A 22,507-nucleotide genomic window follows, 5' to 3' on the forward strand; every position below is an offset into this window, starting at 1 on the left:
CGCGAGGCACAAAGATGGACGCCCAGTGCTATTTGGTTTCTTCGTTATTTTAACCCAAAGGCTAACGGAATTATGTATCTTGAATACCGAGAATGTTGAAAAGGTATCTAGCCGGCCTTTCAAGCAAATGTCATGACCAAACAAAGAAGTTTTAGTATTATTTTAACGATAAATATCATGCAGCTGCGAGGAATGTCATGGCGAGTCTTGCGATGTTTCAAAACGAGTGTCGTTAACGTTTTGCGGCTTTTGCGGCCTCTGATTTAGAGAATTCATCAATCAAAATATAATTTCCTGAGCGGAATAGAATGGAAAAAACGCCGATGGCCACAGTTTAAAGTGTTCACCGCTGGAAGGTTGTTATCACGCCCCGTAAAGTTGCAGAAACTTCCACTCAACTGCACGGTTTTGAGGAATGTCATGGCGAGTCTTTTGCTGTTTGTAATCGTGCGTCACTCAAGAGTTTGGCTTTTGCGGCTTCCGATTCATCGAAGTCGTCAATCAAAATTGCCTATCCTGAGCTAAATACCGTGGGGAAAAAGCTTGTGGTCACAGTTTAAAGTGTTAACAGCTGGAAGGCTTTGCCACTCGACGTAAAGTTTTTGCAGGGGCTCGGTCTTCTACTGTTCGAACACCCTCTGGCATGGTGTCGCATAGTTAAGGTTAGTAGGTTTGCTGATCCAGGATTTTTCTTTTAGTGCACGTGAGAGAATTACAAGGAACGTAGAGTAAAGAAATATTAGAGTTATTCAATGTTAGAGCGTGAGCTTTTGTTAAGAGAATTAGATATCAAATTTTTTAAATGGTTGATGAAAGAGGAATTCTCAAAGAACAGGTGGTACTATTAGGAAAGGGCAGTAAAACATCCTAAAGAACTACCCTTTTTCTCACAGCACTTTCTACCGGATCTCTAAAACTGTATTTTATTGAGTAAGAAACACATAAAATAGAAAAAATGTGACAGAGAATAGGTCGTTTGCTTTGGGAGGTGGTGCCCCAAGAGAGGTGAAGATATTAAGAGGGGCTACAGCCAAGAAGAACAATATCATAACCAAAACAATAATCTTGCTGATCAATTATTATTACTAGTAGTCTCTTTTGAGTACGATAGTATACCAGAAAGATACCACATGCCTGCAACTGCTGTGATCATAATTTATTGTTTTAGAGGGAGGCATGCAAGGGTTTTGCTAAGGGGATTTCAGGGGTGGTAACAGCACACCTCCAGACAGACTGCATGGTTGCTTATGGGGGATTGTGAAACTTAATGACAGCAAACTTAATTTGCACAGATAAGCAAAATTACATTGCCAGTTATTTCTCTCTGTGTAGTAGGGGATAGACAGTTCAATTATGTGTGAAGGACTGGAAGTATACTTTTTTGCCAATTTTCCCTTGCTGAGCATAAAAATCTATATTGTAAGACAGTTGTGCATAAGGGATATTTGCATTGTTTGATTCTAGGATCCTTAAAAGTTGTAAGGAGAGAGGGTCTTCATGGCCAAAACAGACAAAAAGTATGTAATATGAAACTTGAATGAAATTTCTACCTGGTAGGGAGTTGTTGGGAGAAAACGGCCTCCCTGGAAAAAGAAAGGATAGTTTTTGTTCTGTAACGTGAAACTTTCATCTAAAGACTTGCACTTTTTGTTACTAGAAACAATACATGTAAGCAATGGAACCAAAATTTGAAGGATACTGCAATAATTCACTTCAGTAGAATGGTTTTTCTTTTTCCTAGTAACAATGTTTTTACTCGGTAACTTTTCAATAAGGTTGACAGTGGTCTTCTTTTAGTACAGTATCTATGTTGAATGGCATGCCTGAGGGGGGAGGGGGGAGGGGTATGTACCTGTAGCTGGTGGGGCAAAAGGGAGTATCCAACAGAGAGTTCAAACCATTTTAGGAGAAACAGTCACCCAGTGCAGCTTTGAGTGAACCAGTGATCATTTTTTTTTTCTTTTGGCCATACATGGACGGTATATTTATTTTTTTCTTTATACTTCAATTTAAATTTTTCCTGTTTTCTGGGTTATGAAAATGTATGATAATGAGTATGACACAAAGGAAAGTAAAATTATCCAGGGATAAAATTGAACCACCATAATAACGATATACAGCTGTGTATAAATTATTAGTATGTATACAACAGTTTTTCTTCTAGTGTTAAAGGAAATACTGAACTTTTATTCACCTACTTTATTTGATTGATCAATGATATTATTGTTCTAAAAAAAGAAACATCAAAATATTATCAATAAATTACATGTATGGATTTTAGAAACATGCAAACCAGCCCTGAGACATTCAAGCTGTATTGATTTCCTTTTTCCCAAAAAATATCCACATTCCTTTTTATTGACTAATGTCTTTTGACCCTGTATTTGGCTCAAAATCTTAATGCTTGGATTCACAATGCATTCTTGATTCTTTTCCAGTATCTACTGAAAAATACAGTCTAGATATGTTGTAAATACCATCTCTTCTTAGTTGTATCCTTGACAACAGGCTTTCAATGCAATGTTCCGAGTTGTTTTAACACACAATCCCCCAACAAGTGAAGGTCTAGGAAATATTGGGTAAATGTAGATAATTATAAACATCGTTTTTGTGTCAAAAAGTGTTTACACTCCTATTTCAATCTTCAAACAGCTTGATTTGCATAAAAAGAGTATTTTTTATTGTTCAGTAGCTCTAGGCTCAAGTTCATATCTTGATCCCATCAATGTATCTTCAGTTTTAAACAGAGGTTTCAGTGGTTTCAAAACAAGCTGGTGACCACTGGAGTTCCATCAGCTACTTGATTGTATGTTGCCAGCAATTCTGTAGTCCCCCCCCCCACCCCCAGCCTCCAGATACTTTAAAACATTTTGAAATCCCTGAAGTTTATGTACTGACGATGAGCTAGTATAATTTTACAAAGGAACCCTACCAAAGGATCAGAAAGCCAAGCCAAGTAGTGTACCATAAAGACTAATCATCTCAAAACCCACCTCCTATTCCATGGCACATACCTGTATAGAAGTACTACAACCTTCTTCCTTTGGTGTTAAAGTAACAGTAAAGAGGGGTTTCAGGTGTAGCCTCTTGTCTTTTTTTTATTTTTCTGATATTTGCTACAACCTTTGCTCCTCTGTAGGGAAAGATGGTTTGGCAAGAGGAAAGCAGAAGACAGTTTGATGAAATGATTTATTAATTCACATTTTACTATTCCATCTGTTAAGAGGATTTTCTAAACAGATCATTTAAATAGTCTGGAATTCATTAAAGCTGACAAAAAGCACATGCTGTTCTTGTTGTTCCTTTATAAGACAGCCTTAAATAAATTGCAGGTCTGAAAGATGGAGTTGTAAATAAGCTCATCTCGCTATGTTAATTTTTGATAATCCTTTTCCCATCAAATTTAGTTACTAGTAAAAACCTGCAACTAAGAATCTGTATTTTTCCAAGTTAGCCTAAACAAGTCAGGTTTTTACATAAAAACCAATTAGCACAGATTTAGGCTATTTAGATTCAGTCTCAAATAGGTCCTTATTTTCTGAAAAAAAAAAAAAACTTTGTAACTTTGAGCTCAAAGTATTTAGTGGCATTCAGCTCTTTCCTTAGTATATGTAAAACCTGTATACCATTGCATTGCAGTCGGAGTATTAAATGATAAATATTATTGGACACCTATGTCTCAAAAGAGGACCCTGTATGTTGACTTATCTTACTTTCCCAAGTGTACACTGTGCAGAAGTTTTTTCTTAGAGATTTTATAAATAATGGTAATAGGGCTGAGTGGAGTCCAATTCGGTCTGTAATCATACACGTTACAAAATTGGACAACCACGAAGCAGGAGTCGGATTTGTTTAATCATGAGTATGATTACAGATTGAATTGGACAAAACAAAGTCCTGTAACCGTTACAATTTCCAAGGAAATATATGCATTCCTTTTTGGAGAAATAGCATTTGTTCATACTAAATGTCCAAAATAAGGGAAAATATTACTGGGGGAGACACTGCCTATATGTTGCATATTCATCCATTTTGGATTAATCCCCAGTTTGTTTGGGTAAGTGATTGTTGCTATGGTTATTGTAATAACTTCTGTGATTGGTGGATTTAGCTCAGTGCACTTAAAATGATTGGCTAATGTAATTGTCTGATTACAGGCAACTGTCTGACTACAGCCAACTGTCTGATTACAACCATACACAATGATTAAAGAAAAATAAAGCAGTTAATGCACCAATCAAATTTGAGGAAATTGTAATGGTTATGATTAATAACCTGTTTCAAATTTGAGTGCTCTTTTATAAAGACAGCCTAGCTGGAAAATTAGCCTGACAGGTTCTTAAAAACCAGTTTCTTAGTTGTGGATTTTTCCTGTATCCTTGTTGAGCTTAATACTGCACATCACTATGCTGGGTGTCAGCCCATCCCTTTTTTGTTTCTCCATGTCAGTGAGGTCAGATAGGGAATTTACATTTAGTCCTCTAGACCATGGTGCCTTTAATAGAAAGCTTTCTGCTCCTAATCAGGATCATATTAACAATCCTTTACTCTAACTGATTAATTGAAGGATGAAGAACACTAAGGGATGAAATTGTCATAACACTACCACCAACTCCTTTCCACAGGAGGAACAGAATGCTTAGGGATGGAAACTAAACATGTGAAACTGATTAAAGTATAGAGAGTATGCACATGACGTCACGGCAGCCATGTTGGTGTCCCAAACTAATCCTGTGGGAGTTGAACTCTTTTCTTATGCAAATGATTTCTTTTGTTCCAAGAAATTTGCATAGATGCAAGCCACGTGATTGAATACTCTCTATGAAATTCAAGCTTAGTTTGGTTTCCTATAGTTGCATCTAGGGTGTTTGCCTTCTTATCTCCGAGGGAAATATGTGCAGCAGACAGTGCTGCACACCCCCTTCCCCCTTAGAAGCCTTGATTTCTTCAAAGCTTCCTAGTGCAAGATCATTAGTTTCAGTCTTTCCTGTGAAGTTTTTTAAGTCTTACCAAAAAAACTACAGTTAACACAGTTGTCTAGTTAAATACTGCTGATCCCTGACAAGAAAGTGAATGTCAGGGAAACAGACACTTATCCTTGAGGTCCTTGAAAGAGAGTTGGCATGTAAAGTCAGGAAATGTCTTACCAAGGACCAGCTTCGAAGCACACTACTGTACACTGGCCTAGACACTGTCAGAGGATTCCATCGAAACAGAATTGACATCCTGAACCAGCTCAACATGATTTCAGTGTCTTCTGTTGCTGCAGATTTTCTGTAAACCAGAAAAGTGTACCCCTTGAAATGTCAGCATTCTTCCTTCCTTTCAACTTTAATATTTGACAGTGAGTTGTACTCACCATTTATTAACATCTTTGTCCTCATTGACTTTTATCTCTCTTTACGAGTTGTGTGGTAGATATACTTTTTAATACTTCTTGATATTTTCTTGTTTGTGCTCTTCTGTCATCTATTTTTGTCTTCCCAGCTAAGCAAAATAAATTACATAATTTAAACATTAATGCCCTGAGGACTAGCCTGTGCAACAGACAGAACTAAACTTCTGGTTAAGTCCCCCTGTGAGACAGCACTGAAATCCTGGTTGTGGGCACCCCCTGGCCCACCTGTAAACTAGCACTTGCATATGTGCTATGATTGGCCTGTTAAAAATACCATTATTGAAGGGAATATCGAAACACATTGGGATTGGGAGCCCAGAATATTGGCACGGCTTTGCAGATGTTACTAACTGGCAATAGATTATGTCTGCAACAGGCTACACTGACAACCAGACTTACAGTGTAGGTTTTAAATATATATTGTTTATAAATTCAAAAGTAAGTTTATATTCAAGTCTTTAAAAATACACAAAATTCATTTTTTATACCTTAGATAATCGTCAAATAAAATAAGGTGCAGTACAGCATTATGAATGACCCTAACTGAAACTTATTAATAATTCATAAAATGCAATTTACATCAAGAAATACAAGTAATAATTACCAAGCCAAAATATGTGTTTTGCTGCAGGAAAAACTTACACATTTCTTCTAACGTGTTCTAAAGTAACTAGACCTCTTATTGAGTCTCATATTACACCTCTAGTGATCCCTCCAGAACTTCAAACCTCTAATAAAACAGTTAAACCAGCAGTTTGTTTTTTCACTTTATAAATTTCACTCTTTTTTACTTTACTAATTAATTTTATAACTATAATCACTGTAAGTCGTAGTATGTTTTTTTTTTTTTGCTTTAAAGGTCAAGAACCAATCAACACATGTTCGGGAGCGATTCATTGTTAAATAAGTGTTGTAGTTATCAGTTAAGATAAGGGGTAATTTCAAACTAGTCATTTTCACAATATGACTAGTAGTGCATAAGGGTTTCTTTTCATGTATGTTACACTTGCAAGCTTAGAAAAAAAGGAAGGGCACAAACTTTCTTGATTTCTCTCAGATAATGACAAATTGGACTACTTTTGGGCTTAACTCTTGTTCTAAACATAAATCTTCAAAGGCTAAAAAATCTTTAAATGCTAAAAATCCAACACTAACCTTCCAGAAGCTCGCAACATGTGACCGTTTCGAAATCAGTTGAGTAGAGCTTTCAGCAACTTTACGTCAACTGGCAAAGCCTTCCAGCTGTTAACACTGTAACTGTGACCATAGGCTTTTTCTCCACGGTACTTCGCTCAGGATAGGGTATTTTGATTGATGACTTCGGTGAATCAGAAGATGCAAAAGCTAAAATCTTGAGTGACAGAAAGACTCACCATTACATTGCTCAAACCGTACAGTGAAGAGCTTTGAGCAACTTTACGACGAGTGATAAAGCCTTCCAGCAATCAACACTTTAAACTGTGACTATCAGCTTTTTCTCCAATCTATTCCACTCAGGACAGGCTATTTTGTTTGACAATCTCGGTAAATCAGAAGCTACAACAGCCAACCCTTTGAGCGGACACTCGTTTTGAAACAGCGAAAGACTCGCCATGACAGGACAGTTGCGTAGAGCTTTCAGCAACTTTACGTCCAGTGATAACGCCTTCAAGCAGTTGACACTTTAAACTATGACCACCGGCGTTTTGCCCTTTCCATTCCGCTCAGGATAGGCAATTTTGATTGATGACTTCGATGAATCAGAAGCCGCAAAAGCCAAACTCTTGAGTGACGCTCGATTACAAAGAGCGAAAGACTCGCCATGACATCCCTCAAAACCATGCAGTTGAGTAGAAGTTTTTGCAACTTTACGGGGCGTGATAACAACCTTCCAGCGGTAAACACTTTAAACTGTGGCCATCGGCGTTTTTTCCATTCTATTCCGCTCAGGAAATTATATTTTGTTTGATGACTTCTCTAAATCAGACGCCGCAAAAGCCGCAAAACGTTAACGACACTCGTTTTAAAACATCTCAAGACTCGCCATGACATTCCCCGCAGTTGCATGTTATTTATCGTTAAAATAATACTAAAACTTCTTTGTTTGGTCATGAAATTTGCTTGAAAGGCCGGCTAGATACCTTCTCAACATTCTCGGCATTCAAGATACATAATTCCGTTAGCCTGTGGGTAAAAATAACGAGAAAACCAAATGGCATCGGGCGTCCATCTTGGTGCTTCGCGCGAAAAAAGACCAGCAACTCTGCAAACGGATGTGATGTCATAAATCGGTGGATCATAGGTACACGAAACAAGTACCGAACGCTATTGGAGTCGTGGGCCCCCCCCTGGCCTGCGATCAAGCTTTCCCTCCGTCCCTTTAACCCCAGCTCGGTATATATGGGTACACTATAGGAATCATATATGAAGTACCTACCCCCAGCTCCCAAGCTCTTTCCCTCATGCATAGAGTTGTATGAAGAAAACGACGTTATGACCCCGGGTGCATTCACTATAATGGCCTACCAGCGAGGCTCCGCCAAAAAGGGGTAACCTTTTAAGGCTTCAGGTACATGAAGGGGAAGGGATTTCACAAATTGAGGTCAAATATGAAAGGAAAGGGAAATAACTGTGTATTTACAGATGTTTAACGGGATACTAAGTTCTACTACTGTGTGAAAGGGGATTTTTTTGGCTATAGAGGGTCATGATGTCCGAAAGGGCTTCAGGTGCCGAGCATCCAAGTACCGGATTGCCTTTCGGGTGGAGCTTCCCAGTATGGGTTATTATACGGGAGTACTGACCCTAGAGCGCTAGAGAAAAGCGCCATGGGGAAGAGGTTGTTATTAAAAGAGGGCTTCAAAAACAGATATAATTAAGATTCGGCGAAACAAAAAAAAAACGACGCACACACTACCAAATCCGGTAGTGTATGGTAATTTACGGTAACACTTTATTTCAAACTTTATTTCTTCTTCTTAATTGAAAGATCATTACTTTCTTGCAGAAATAATCACAAACCTCTGCTAAGCATGTTTCGTATTCAATACAAACGCCATTATTGAATTCTAGTACCCAGATTCCCAACTCGCATAGTATGTTTGCGTCACCTGTGGTCAGGATGGTACGAGCTTGGGCTGCCTGTGGTAAAACTGTGATCGAGGTCCTCCGGAAAGGAACTTAACACCTCATGTTTGTCGTTTCTGTTGCTATTTTTATTGGTTTTTCAAGTACACAGATGAAGGCCAAAGGTTAAAATAGCACTTTAAAACCAACGTTGGGCCAACGTTGTGTGATCACGAGGGATGTTGGTCACATGAAAGCTCTCTTTCGAAACCCTCGAGAACAAATCTTTTTTTTTCCGTTTTGATATCTTTTGGATTTATAGTAATTTGGCACGTTCACTTTTAAACGAGTCTTGTACTCATCCGTGTAGATAAATAAAATACCTACCTACCTACCTAAATCTTATAGGTGTGTTGACATTGACTAGTCGTGAGAAATGATAAATACTGGCAGCAAACCATTATGGTTTATCAGTCATTTTGCCATTTTGGTTACATCGTATCCTACTTCTGGTTTATATAAAAATGTTAGAAAGATAAGTTCGTTTACAGTTGTGCGGCTACATACGAGTATTCAGTTTTGCACGCAGTTGTGTGCATGCCCCTTCACCTTAGCCAGTCGTCGTATGCGCCGAGTTTAGTCACGTACAAAAACACGTCTTTTTGCACGATTTTTTTCTCGAAGGTCCTATGACACCCTTGATCCTTAAAAGCCGCCGCGTAAAATTACATGTATACTATCCACACCCACACGACCCACGCGGCTGTGCATGTGCCCTGCCCGCAATCTATGAATGACTACGAGAATTTTTCTCCTTAATTTGCATCACTGTGATAGCCGATTGGGGTAATCATCTCCTGTTTTTTTTTTTCTTTCTTTCTCTCTTTGTTTTGGAAGTTAGCCGTTTTAATCTAATACGAAAGCATAATTCTGTATTTCCCTAGAAAATAAATGCAGATACACTCGACTCTAGCCAAGTTTCCAAAAATTAAAATGTGCCAACTGTTGTTGTCACGAACAAAAATATGCATGACGTTTCTCTTTGGCCTTTGGGCGTCGTTATGGTAACTCAGGTTTTTTTTCCCAGCATGCAACTAGGGTTCTTTCTCTTCAACATCCTTCTGAGAAGTTGGTGTGCGGTTTGAGGAAAAGCGACACTAATCATAATCAAAACATGTTGTTCTTTTAAAAGCATCCGTTGCTTTTCGAGGGGATAACTTAGAATCGCTTTTTCTATCAAAAGACGTTTCCTCAAGAAGCTACACTGAAATCTGCAGGCTTAAAATACAGCACGTCCGGCAGACACACCCGTTCAAATTCGCCATATTTATTTGCAGTCTACAACAGCCTTGCAGCGAAAATATTGATCAAATACAAAGTTGCGAGTAAGCTTCTTTGGGAAACAACGACAGACAATTTCTTCTTTCGAGAAAGAACGATTGGGAGCGATGTCAAGATAGCAGTGAGTTCTCAAGAAGTTAGGTTTGCATCTGTGTAGTTCGTCAAGTGGCGCGCTAAAGTTCGCGTGGTCAACGGAGTAGCTGATTCAAGAATCAACTTCATCAGAGGCCTCAACGATGAGCTCTCGCACTGGAAAGCACTTTAGGAATGAGAAGGATCTAATAATTCACGACAAAACTGGAAGGGTAAGCTATTATCTTGGTATTGTGTTCGCTGGTTCGTTTCTCGTACGTTCCGTGACTCCATGAGATTCATTCAAAAGTTGTAAGCTTATAAGCTTGAATACAAATCCTTTGTCAAAGCTTGCCATTCACTCGTATATGCATTTTTTTATTTGCAGATTTTGATATCCTGGAATCGCTTTGCAAGATCTCTTAAAGAAGCTTTTGAACTATATTGGGAAACGAAACAGGTATGGAGGGGCGCAGAGCGAGAGAGTGAAACTGTTTTTATCATTAGATGATTTTACGATTGAACTCTGGAAGTTTATCTGCTACAACTTTTCAGCGTTTTTATTCGTAGTGACCACTTTAGTGTACGTTGTACAAATGTATGTTTGTTTCTCGCCTTCACAGGACAAGATATAGATTTTTTATGGTTTAGATTTCAATCGAATTCATTCGTTAGTATCTTGTCGATTGTGAAGTCCTTTGTATTTGTCAACGATGCGTAAAATTTATTCAGCTTTCTCTTGAATAATTGATAACTTGTGGCTGTTAGTTTTCTCTATCCTAATAATTTTATTTCAGTCTCAAGCTCTAGTTGTAATTTTAAATAGCAGAGTTAGAAAATTCATCACGTTGTCGCTACATAAGGTCATATAATTTCGCAATGTTGTGTTTTGCGCAACGCATGGTCGCTTGCGGAAAACGGTAGGTGGCACAGAACTGGAGGCGATTTTCATTAACAATGAAATGAAAACATGGACTTTGATATTTACCCACAGTTTTTTTTGTAAAATATTGTTTAGAGACAGTGAACTACTATTTGAAGTCGTTTATTTTCGAATTTTCAAGAGATCAAAATAAATTGGGTGATGCTTGCTGTTTGAAAGTGAATCAACCTATAGCTATCTTTAAACCATTATTCCTCACGGCTATATCACTGTTTACACGACAAGAACTTTGATTTTGGTCAGGAAATTTTCTTGTTTATTTTTTTCTCTTTAAAATAAACTAATCATTCTTGTTTACTTGCGCTTGTGGGCATCCATGAGAGCATTTGGTGTAAAACCTCTTTATAGGGACATGATAACAGGGTATAAGTGGAGTTGGCCCACATCCAGTCTGGGTTTGTTTTTCTTAGGAGATCAGGTGTGCCGCCTGTCACAGTATTAATCACTGGACTGTCGCGAAGTGTTTTACAAAATGTTCAAGTCTGAGTGAACTTGTACCCTGATGCAGAAAGTTTTCTTATCTATCCTTTCTCATATCTCCATAAAAAATTGTGTAGACTTTTATTGAAATAAGAATCAAAATGTCTCTTGACAATAACATGTTTAACAGAAAAGAAATGAACTTTTACAAGTCATCTTGGTACCTTTTTAATGCAGGGCATCTACCGTAATCACATAGTTTTTAACCTCCTTTCCCAAAGAGACCTTCTTTTTAGTATATCTACATATATCAGTTGCATTTGTTTCTATGCTAGCACTCATGTTTCTTTCTAATGCTTGTTGATTGTTCTTTTCTATTTGTGCTGATGTGTCGAACTCTGACCCGTCATGCCCCAAGAATCAAAGTTATATGCAAAATTCCTAGGAGATACATGTAGTTCAATCTCTTCCTTTCCCAACAATTTCTGCAGGCCACCTCACTACAAATGTGATGAGAGGATTCTTTGGGTTAAAAAAAACTTAGCATTGCAATCTTTTAAAATTTAAACAATTAAGTACTTAATTATCCTCCTCCCTTGTGGGATTTTTCAGGGAATAAATGAAACAAATGCAGCTGTACATGTAATTCTAATGGAACATAACAAAATTAGGAATCCTAACTGGTGAGAGGCTATCCAGTTGGCCATTTCACAAGTGTGGCCAAGGATTTGAAATTAAGACTGGAGAATAAATCCAGCTAGTGAGTGGTCAAGGCATTTTAACTGCTTGGCCACGCTGTTTCCCACTGGTCATTGCTTGTCAGCAGGAAATAATATTATTGCATCTTTTTTCATAGGCTGAGGTGACATCTTGGTTTGAAGAACTACCAAGAAAGATTAAAAAGATTCCATTTAAGGACACTGGAATTGCTGCTATCCCATTCCTGTGTTATCTGATAGTCTATTCAAATTACTCTTTTTTTCGAACAATTCTTGGACTTGGAAGAGTGACAAAACCGAACCATACATTTCTACCATGGATGGAAATGTTAGTCTTCCATTGTTTTCCTCACCAGATGCTAGCAAAATTTGCCCATCCTGTACTTGACTGTATTGCAGCCATGCCTTATCTGTTTCATTTTGGTCTACCATTCATATTTGCATTCTTTAAAGTAGTGAGCAATCGTAACATTCGTGGAGTATATCCATTTCTTTGGTGCGCTGGATGGGTCAATCTAGTTGCAACTGTCATTCAGTTCCTGTTTCCTACAGCGCCTCCTTGGTATGTGGACTCTGTGGTTTTCAGTCCAAGTGGAGAAGTTCTTAAATCGGCAGCAAATGAGGCTGGATTTCATAGACTTGATGCGGTTCTTGGGTTTCCATTTTTTCATGGGATTTATGCTGCATCGCCATTACCTTTTGGAGCATTTCCGTCACTCCATGTGGCTTGGCCTGCTGTTATATTAGTTAGTGGGCCTTGGATTAATGAGAAATTTGCCATGTTTCATGTTGTGTGGATAACATGGGCGGCACTTTATTCAAATCATCATTATGGTGTCGATGCAGTTGGTGGAATATTTTTGGTGTTCCTGGTGAACTTTATGATGCGCAAGGTTTGGTGTCCATTTCCATTAGAAAACGGCAAGAAACCATCCTGTCATATCTGCAGAAGAATATCTCCACCTTTATTACAAGTTTAGGGATGTATTTATCATGCAAAAAATCATTAGATTTTGAAATTATCGAAAGACATATATGAAACACAGACCGGTGCACATTTCTAAAGCTCAAAGGGGCTATGTCGGGGTAAATTTCACATTTTTGGTCAAAGCTGAGCTATGTGTAGAATTACAACTAAGTATTTGCAGTCATCTTACATCATGTTTTGAACTCTGAAAAATAAGTATCAAGTGATTATACAGTCGACTCCCGGTAACTAGAACCCTCTATAACTCGAACCTCCCGTTAACTCGAAGCAATTTTCATTTCCTTTCAGAACATTTTCTATATAATTTTACCCTCAATAACTCTAACTCCCCATAACTCGAAATTTTTTCTGTTTCCCTTGAAGGTTCAAATTATTGGGAGTCGACTGTAATATGAAAAAGAAAATAAAGCATGATCCATTTTTTTTGTGATTTTTCAATAACACAGCAGTTAAACTTGTAAAAGGTTGGCCCAATCTGTTTCAATCCTGGTCATGAAAAGTACATATTCATAGTTATGTTGTAGAAGAGGAGTGATATTTTAGATGTATTTCTAGGATTTTCTTTGATTCCAATGTGTTTTTCAGGATTTGAAATTAATGCCAAAAAGTCATGGCATAGCTCCTTTAAGTCAGTCATCAATGTTGCTTAATCGGTGACTGAAAACAGTGTACCTGTAAGTTGCTTTGTGGTAATTGGTCAGTTGTGCTTTCTGCACAGATTTTCTACACATATTGGTTACTGTTTTATTTTTCACTTAATTTGCAATATATTCTAACCTCTTGTACATTGGTACCAAGACACAAATCTTTTGTGAAGGTTGAAGGTGATTTTTTTGACTAAACTTGAGCAGCTGACTTTCTTAAGTGAGATGCAATTTAATACTAGACTACAAGGTTAGTTTGTTGTGGTGGTTACAAATTACTCTAAAACGAATAATTCAAATCGTATGACTGATGTGTAATACATTAATTTTTTAAGAAAAAGGACAAGTTACAAAAGCAAATATGAAAAAATAGAGTTTTGAAATTGCACTTTATTTACAATATACGTGCATTCTTTCATTCATATTTCCTTAATTATTGATATAGTTAGTGTTTGAAATTAAACAGAGGAATTTGTTAAGAGCTTCGAACCATCGATGATTAAATTTGTACTTCATTTTTCTTTCAAAAAAATTGAAGAAAATCTTACAGGTTGTTCATTCTCCTGTGTGGCAATTTGTTGTTTGTGATGGTTTTTTTTTAAGAAGATGCTAGTTAGTGTATGGTACTAAAGTAGACTACTAAATTCTCTTTCACAGTACAATATTGGGTTTGTCAAATGTACGTGTCTAATGATAAACGGTGACATTTTTGGATTCATCGTGAAATTTAGTGTCTCATAGAGAGGAGCTCAAAAATCTAATGTTCATGGAGGTGCACATATTAGTACATGTTTTCAGTTGTGGTAGTGTTATAGCGTTACTCATTGGATGGTCGAAGAGTTTATTCACTTGTGAATGCTAATATAGAAGACAATGTTGGGTTTTGTATCTGCTGTTACAAAATTCAATTTTCTTTGTCTTAAAGAAAATTATTGTGGTAAGGATTGATTTTGTAACAGCAAATTCATATGTGAATATTGTTTAGGTAAATCAATATTATTGAACAAAGAGATTTTTGTTGGTAGGAATTTTTTATAATAAAAACCTCAAGGATTGGTCTCATACCTGTGGTCTAATTATTTTTGCTTGGTTGAATTGGGAGGGAAAATCTTTTAGTGATGTTATTTCTGGCACACATTTTTACCTGGTCTTTCTTCTTACTCTTGCTCCATTTCTATAAGATTGTTATTACAAATTGCACTTTGTGATTCGCTGAAGTACTTGCTGACTATCAGCTCATAGATAGAAAGTAGGATTGTTGGCAATTTAAAGTGGCTGTCTAATGTATTTTGCGATTATTACCAATTACACGTCAACATTCGCAATGGAACTTAACGTTCATGACGAAATTACTGGTAAATTACAAAATCACAGCTTCAATTTTGAAAAGCTGTTACACTAACAAGTTTTCAAAAACCTTAATTTCAATCCGTTTTACAAATTTGCTCGTCAGTGCGTTCTGATGTACTTGTGGTGTTATAGGTGGTTTTCACGTTACCTCATCGCCGCCATGATGGTGGACAGTAAACAAAAGATCGCTCATTAGCTCGTTTTGTTTGTCCATCAGCATTTGTCCATTTCACCATTGTTATTTGTGTCTCCCGAGACTGCATGAAAACCACCTATTTAACATACCGTAAAATTCCGAAAATAAGCCCCGGGGCTTATATTTTTGAAAGGCCCTTTTTGAGGGGCTTATCTACGGAGGGAAATTTGCGTTTCAAAATCGATTGGGCTACCCTTATAGTTGGAAGGAAATTTGCCGTTTTTGCTTTGTTTTACTTTGTATTTGAGGGCAAATTTCCAAGTACAAGCCCCCGGGAGGCTTGTATTTGGAGGGGCGATTTAACGGAGGGTTTTTTTGCGTTACCGGTTTTGGGGGGGAGTGGGGGGCTTATATTTGGATACATGGAGGGGCTTCTTTTCGGAATTTTACTGTACCCTCTTTTTATGTTCTGAGCTGCTATTTTTTCCTTCAATCAATTTGATGGCAGTTCCAAGTGAACTTCAATGAATTTCGTGGTACAGCTCCTTTAACCCTTTAATCCCCGATATCCACTAAAAAATTCTCCAAACTGACCTCCATACATTTCCTTAAAGAATAAGTTGAGAGAATTTGATAACAGATCAGATCAAGCCGCTATTCTTTTAGTGGTCATTTTATTAACTCTCATAACCATTTCTCTTGGCAACATATGGATATTGGTAAGAGAAAATTGATGTTGGTCACTATTGGGACTTTAAGGGTTAAAGAAACATCTAGAGTTAGGCCCAAGCATTTAACATTATCATAAAGTTTCCGAAGCTTAATTCAATGAAATCTCATTGTTGACATTTGTAAACAAACTTGACAAAATTAATTCTAGCATCAAGGTCTCAGATTTTAATCTTGTTGCTTTCGACTGTATCACACAGTCTTCATCAGCGGTAAACGCTCAATGTTGTCGCGGGAATTAGTCACGTGACAACAAATGATTTAAAATCGCAGGAAGTTCATAATCCCCATCTCTGTTTAGGGTTGGACGCTGGTTTTTCTTTTAATGTCACCCGTGTCCTGGTCAAGGATCTTGATCCCCTCCCAGTAGATCTCATGTTGGGCTTTGGGCTGGTGTTCCCAGACTGCGGATGCTGTTTGTTTTTGCGGGTGTTCGCCCAGTCTCTTCCCCAGAGCCCTAGATGTCTCTCCTATGCCGTGCTCTCCACAACCGTTGCATGTAATGTCGTACACCACGCCAGTTTTCTTTTCAGGGGAGGTCTTGTCTGTCGGACGTACCAACAGGGACCTTAAGGTGTTACAAGGTTTGTTGCAAGTGTTGGTACCATGTGATCTAAAGACTCTACTAAGATGCTCCAGAGAGTCCGGACACATAGGGTAGGCCCACGGTGATCGATCTAGCAGACGCAGAGGTGTTGCTTTTGTCCCTTTTCGAAGCTTGCCCAACATGTGACAAACAGAGTCCCAGTGACCTTGTTAGGCGCTCATTTCAACCAAAGAGCATTACTTTTCGAAATTACAAGGGCTTGATTATTATTTTCCCAAACGTTTTTAGGTGAAATTTGACTCGTACGTACTCAAAAATAAACTCCAGCACAAATTTCGCTCCACGCGGTATTACGAAAGTGAGACATTTTCTGATTCCTCTCGCCGACATTTTTGAATGCGATAATTTTAGATTCCCTTTTTTCTATGAAAAATAGCCTAACTTAGGAATGAAAATGTGAAAATAAAACTTCAGAAATCGTAGGGAATTTATAAGTTAATCTTCGAAAATTGTACATGAATGGAACGGTCATCTAGAAATTTTTAGCCGTTCTCAAGTACTAGAAAATTCTAGGCAATATTTGCTTCTCCTAACAGATATTTTACAGAAAACAGTCGTTGGGTGCCCCTGATCATTACCAGCGGCATTGATTTTTTTTTTATCTCTATCGATTTTGATCCATCTACTACTAACAAAAATTGTCCAGAGCTGGCCTTTTAAAATACTGCAATAGTCAGATAAACCTTGAAATGTTCTTTTTTACGACAAGGCAGCATTTGATTTTGTTGAATAACAATGATATTCACTTTCATCCAAATTTGTTTGGCAACATCTACTAAGGATACTCCAGAAGAGTATTGGTCACCTTTTCAGATAGTGTTGCCGTAAACCTCTTCGTAAAGAGGATAGGAAATATCTGCATGCAGGGTTGGTTTCCGTAAAAAAAGATATTTTGTCTAAACGAAGAAATGAGTTCAGGAGACCCTTTGCTCCTCCTCATCGTCATTAGTCATTACCGCCACACTCGTCATCATCCTGATATCATCGTTATCATTATTATTATTATTATTATTATTATTATGAATCTTTATTACAAAACCTCAATTAAAATCCTATTTACAATCAACCTACTGTTACAAAAAATCTAATTAATTCATCAAAAACACTATCTACAATTCGATCCGTTACAAAAGAAATCCCTCGTCCTTCATTAGAGAACAAAAACAATCCTATATATTATGAGTGAAGATAGAAAAAACTATTCATTTACAAATTCTAAAAAATAGAAGTAACTTAACCTTACATAAAAGAAGAGGAAATAGATATAATTAATAATAAAAGTTTAAAATTCTATAAAATTAAGAATTCCATTATGCAGAGATATTAAGATCCTGCAATCGAATTATACTAATGACGGCTAAACCAGTGTCCATAAAAAGCCCTAAGTATAAAAAGCATATAGACACGTATTTCAGATATCCGCACTAGCGACATTTATTTTACAGTCTAATGATTGCTCTAGCTTGCTACGAAACGGCGTTCGCGAACCTCTGACGCATGCATGTACCGATCTTAAGAGTTCAAACGAGATCTGTGTCCTGAGCCAAGTGATTACAACGTGATAAGGCTCGGTGTCTTTCTGAGCTATCTTGTCTGCGAGATGCTTTAAGAACCGCTGACACTCGTTTCCCATTCCGCCATTGGTTCCAAACACTAAACGCGTAAACGAACCCATTTCTACATCTAACAACCGCTGCTGGTACTTGCGCTTCTTCTCTTCTTCTTGCTCTTTGAACACTTCCGATGTTGGCTTGCTCTGGTAACACTTGGAGTTGACGTGCGTAAGTCTAACATCAAAAAATGCCGTAACTCCTCTTGCCCAGAAACCTCCCGCTTTGATGTCCAACCTTGCCTCAGAACTTGTAACAGCGCTCCTCAAATGAAATCGCTCGTTGTCCAGGGGTTGAAGGCGTGGTTTGATTTCGACATTATTGCAGATCTTGTCGATGAATGTCGTTAACAAGTTCCGTACACAGTCATGTCTCTGCGCTACAAACCCCCCCTTTTTACAAGAGAGGGCGTGACTACCGGTGAATTTATCCCCACATATGCAATGACTTGGTAAATCGACTAAGGGTAAGTCATAACGCAAGCGTAGCGAGTCTCTGAACTCTTGCTTGTTGAGGGCTAAACCTTTGTCTGCGAGAGGCATCGCATTCAGCCAAGAACTTGCGCCCTTGTCCCTCGATTGATTAACCAGACGCAGCAGGCCTGGGGAGAGGCTTGAATCAATGCTATCCATTTTCTCTTTGGCACTTGCTCTCTTAAGTGATTGTTGATGCCTCTTTAGCTCCTCCGTAGATCTTTCTCCTGGCACCATGATGGAACTCTGTGATGTAATAGAATCTACGTGGGCGGTGGTTATTAGTCTCGAGGCAGCAAACTGCTGCGGTGCCTCGGATTTCAGATCAGGAATGCCTAGACCCCCTTGACCGGTTGCTAAGGTAGCAAGTCTGCGCACCTCGTTAGGGAGAGGCTCTGATTGACCGAACAAAGTAGGGAGTAGTAAATCTTCAATCACTTCCTGGATTGGATCGACATAATTAATCTTCAAACGATTCAATCGTGCGCATGAAGTAGGTGAACTTCGACTTGTAACCTTTTGTGAAAGCAATATACGCCGCATGGGGCTGGCTCTTCGCTATTTCAGAGAGACGTTCGATTTCCTCTTTCCATGCACGAACCTTCTCCTCACAATACTGATCTTTGTATTCTTGCGAGGCAATAACTGCTCCCAGATGGCGCTGACCTTCAATCGTTATGTTGACTTCCTCTCCAAACACCCTCTTTGCTTCCTCCGCTAGTTCCCTGGACTTCACAATAAGCCAGCTCTTTGTCCCATTCACAAGGTAACCAAACTTTTGTCCTTCCTTACTCAATTGCCTGTACCAGTTGTATAAGTGCACTATACTCCCTCCTCCAGCTGAGTCGTCTGCAAGCCACACCTGTTTAACCAAAGGGCAATGATCCCTCAAATTCTGTATCATTATGGATGTATTAAGTGCATACCATGGCATCGCTAGCGGATCTTCTTGTGTGGTGCTTTCTCGAGAAAGTATTTCACCTCCCCCACAAATAAACAGTCTAGATGGGCTTCTATATGTGTTAATCACATAGAGCGCCATTTCTTTGCACATGATCTGGATATTGTGTAAGGCCGCTCACCTATTCATTTGGTTAAAAGCGTTACTAGCATCAATTAGCAATATTCCATCTGTTCCTTCTTCAACAAACACTTGACTCATTGCATGGATCGCAGCCTCCGCTCCTGCGTTATGACCAGCGCAAACTTGTAGGGGACCCGCCGCTTCTTTTATTTCCTCCTTTAAGAAACCGCTGACCGTTTTCCCCACTATTCTCCTCAGTACCTCTCCAACACCAATTGGTCTGATTCCCGGGTTCTTATCCAGCGGGATAAGCCTGCAGGACGTGAAAGCTTCAAGTAAGGATGGGTGGTACGATTTCCTTAGCAAATTTCTTGTGAACACGGCTAGCTCTTCTCTCAATATTTTGCCCTCGGTCTTGAAATTCTTAGAGCACAGGATTCTCTTATACAGCTCTGCATCCATTCCAGATGGTCCGGCTGAGCCCTTGGTTTTACTTGCCGAGTTGTAGATCGATTCTTCGTCTATGAGGTCATAAACATTTGGCGGAATATAATCAATTGGGCCATGTAGCAAACTCTCCTCTGCGATATCAGCTGCCTGTGGGTGTTTGTCCTGTAGCCCTTGCAGGACATCTGGCGATAGGTCGAGCAGACCGGACGAGCTCTCGTTATCTAGGAGTTTCATAGCAGCTGTCAATTTTCCTTGCAGAACCAGCTTTGAGAAGGCTTTGGATATGTCTTCAACCTTTCTAGGTTTCTTGGAATTCACAAATTTCCCTTGAAAGAACCTCACTTCTTTAAGCAACAAATCAATGTCCCCTTGTTTCCAGAGTGCTAATCGACGCTCTATTGCTTCACTATGCTCCTTGCTTTTGGAAGTAGCGGATGGTTTTTGCAAAATCAAAGTTGGGAGCACCATGAATGCTTTAAGAGCGACCGAGTTCAAGTCAGAGTCTGAATTAAATTGCTTAATCCAGAAGGTTAATTCTTCAATGAAACTCTTCCCTGCGCGACCCGATGGAACATTGAATATATTTCTCCTGTAGTGGACGATTTCATCGTAAACATCGTTGACAGTATTACAGAAACATGCGTAACTAATACTGCCCCAAGTTTTGTTCTTTGTTTCGGAGGGAAGCACATCATAATCAGGCAGATTTGGCTTGATTTGATTTTTGGTGTTTTGATCCTTGCAAGTAGCGGTCCGTCCCTGGGGAGCTCTTTGATCAGCAATGTCGGAAGAAATATGCAAATTCGAACCTTCGACCACATTCACGTTTGATAAATTTTCACCTTCGCATTGGGCGGGTTCGAGATCCTCGGTTTGTGACAACATAGAGACACCAACCTCTTCTGTTTCGTCTAGAACAGTTGAAGAGTCGCCTCTAACACTTATTTGTGAGTTTTCATCCGTTATCGCTGCTGCGTGGTCGCGAAGATTCTGAGCTGATAACCCCAAGTTCACGTATCCCACGTCATCCCATAGATCTTTCAAAATGCGCATATATCCTTTCTTGCGTCCGTTCTGGTAACATGGCGGGTTGCTTGAGCTTTTTAAGCTTAAGACTTTTTCCCTGCATTCTAGTAAGTCTTGATTCATCTTGTCAGTCCATTTTAGCCTTCCTGGTTTTCTAGCGAGCGACCGACCTGCAGCCGCCGCCTCCGCCATACTTAATATTATTATTATTATTATTATTATTATTATTATTATTATTATTATTATTATTATTATTATTATTATTATCATCATTATTATTACCATCATCATCCTCATCTCTTTGACTTTCATTATCATCATCTTTATCATGCCACTTAGCTGAAAGAAAGACAAATCTCCGTTTTGGCTGGATAAGCGGACAGTTCCGCTGCAGCGTTACTCCCCTTTCAGACGCATTTACACACCTAGACCAATTGAGACAAAATGGAGCCGGGGTATGTATGTGTCTAAGGAAGCGACATCAATGTGAGTACAACAATGGGCAAATACAAGACTAGGGGAGGGGTGGGCAAAAGTCCCATCACTTGGTCGCATACTTTCGAAGAAGAAGCATAATATTTTTAATACTAACTGGCATAAATTTTTAGTCTAAAAAACAAAAAACACACGCGCACTGCACAATAGCATAACATTTTACTTTAAGTGGAACAATCCACCTGATTTCGACCTCGAGGGCTTGGGAAAATACCATTCAGGGCTACAAAGGGGTTTTTTCTTTGTCATAATACACTTTTCATCTGCCGCAAAGTAACAACCTTCTTCCTTCGGCTGATTAATGCATAATAAAATTTAATAGGCCTGGTGACAAATTCGTTTATGCTGGTTAAATATCCTTTTAAAATTTTCATTACTGAGCGCACAGCTGATTGCTCAGCGCATGCTCAGTATTACGTAGCAAAATACTGATTTACCGTGAACCGTAAAAAAGTGTGTGTCATAGCACCGATGTATTCCAAAGCAACGTTTCTTCTTAAAATTTGATGTTAGAGTTCTCCTCTGTTTTTCTCGTGCAAAAATTGTGCTTGCCGTGAGTATCTCTAAAAGTAATTAGTTTCTACTTACAGTGTAGTATAAAACGAAACCGGTATTTTATCTCCTCGCTCCGGATATGTATTTGGATATAAAGACAACCATATAGTTTTTCGATGTTTTGTGTAAACCAGTATAATTAATTGTTTCCCGAAGCAGATCTTACATTACTGTAAATTGAGTTTTGTTTGCTTGTAGTCGGAAATATGAACGATTTAAATCTTTGTAGCGAGATATATTTGACTATGTCAGTTTGACGTTAGCGGTGACTTTTTACAGTATAGTTTTTGACTACGTGTGTACCGTGTCATTCCGTCTCGTTGTTTCATATTCTAGGAACGTTTTCAGGATTAAACAAGAAAAGAGAATCAGGCCATTTTCAGAAGCGGAAGCCTTGTCGACACGATCAGAACTTTTTCTTCACTTGGATAAGAAAATCAAGCGAGAGCATTACATGTAATCGCAATGAGATGTGTCATATG

General features: G+C 38.5%; 1 protein-coding gene, 1 long non-coding RNA gene and 1 pseudogene across 2 annotated transcripts; 2 read left to right on the plus strand and 1 right to left on the minus strand.

Moving 5' to 3' along the window:
• LOC140948355 (uncharacterized) lies at nucleotides 1–3,283 on the plus strand. Its single transcript, XR_012167028.1, has 2 exons — nucleotides 1–662; nucleotides 3,140–3,283. It is a non-coding gene; the product is annotated as an uncharacterized lncRNA (long non-coding RNA).
• Nucleotides 3,284–9,533: 6,250 nt separating this feature from the next.
• LOC140947414 (uncharacterized) lies at nucleotides 9,534–14,632 on the plus strand. Its single transcript, XM_073396505.1, has 3 exons — nucleotides 9,534–10,089; nucleotides 10,245–10,316; nucleotides 12,076–14,632. Exons 1-3 carry the CDS (start codon nucleotides 10,021–10,023, stop codon nucleotides 12,916–12,918), a joined length of 984 nt encoding a protein of 327 aa, XP_073252606.1. The 5' UTR covers nucleotides 9,534–10,020; the 3' UTR covers nucleotides 12,919–14,632.
• A 1,450-nt stretch (nucleotides 14,633–16,082) lies between these two features.
• Nucleotides 16,083–19,409, minus strand: LOC140949136 (uncharacterized; annotated as a pseudogene).
• Between the last annotated feature and the right edge of the window lie 3,098 nt (nucleotides 19,410–22,507).

Source organism: Porites lutea, chromosome 9 (assembly GCF_958299795.1).
Source record: "Porites lutea chromosome 9, jaPorLute2.1, whole genome shotgun sequence".
Classification (NCBI taxonomy): domain Eukaryota; kingdom Metazoa; phylum Cnidaria; class Anthozoa; order Scleractinia; family Poritidae; genus Porites; species Porites lutea.

What these genes read in the sequence shown, in the direction of transcription:
- LOC140947414 (XM_073396505.1), top strand. Translation starts at nt 10,021, where the DNA reads ATGAGCTCTCGCACTGGAAAGCACTTTAGGAATGAGAAGGATCTAATA. An exon ending in TTCACGACAAAACTGGAAGG is followed by an intron (nt 10,090 to 10,244) that starts GTAAGCTATTAT and finishes TTTTATTTGCAG; the next exon opens with ATTTTGATATCCTGGAATCG. An exon ending in TATATTGGGAAACGAAACAG is followed by an intron (nt 10,317 to 12,075) that starts GTATGGAGGGGC and finishes CTTTTTTCATAG; the next exon opens with GCTGAGGTGACATCTTGGTT.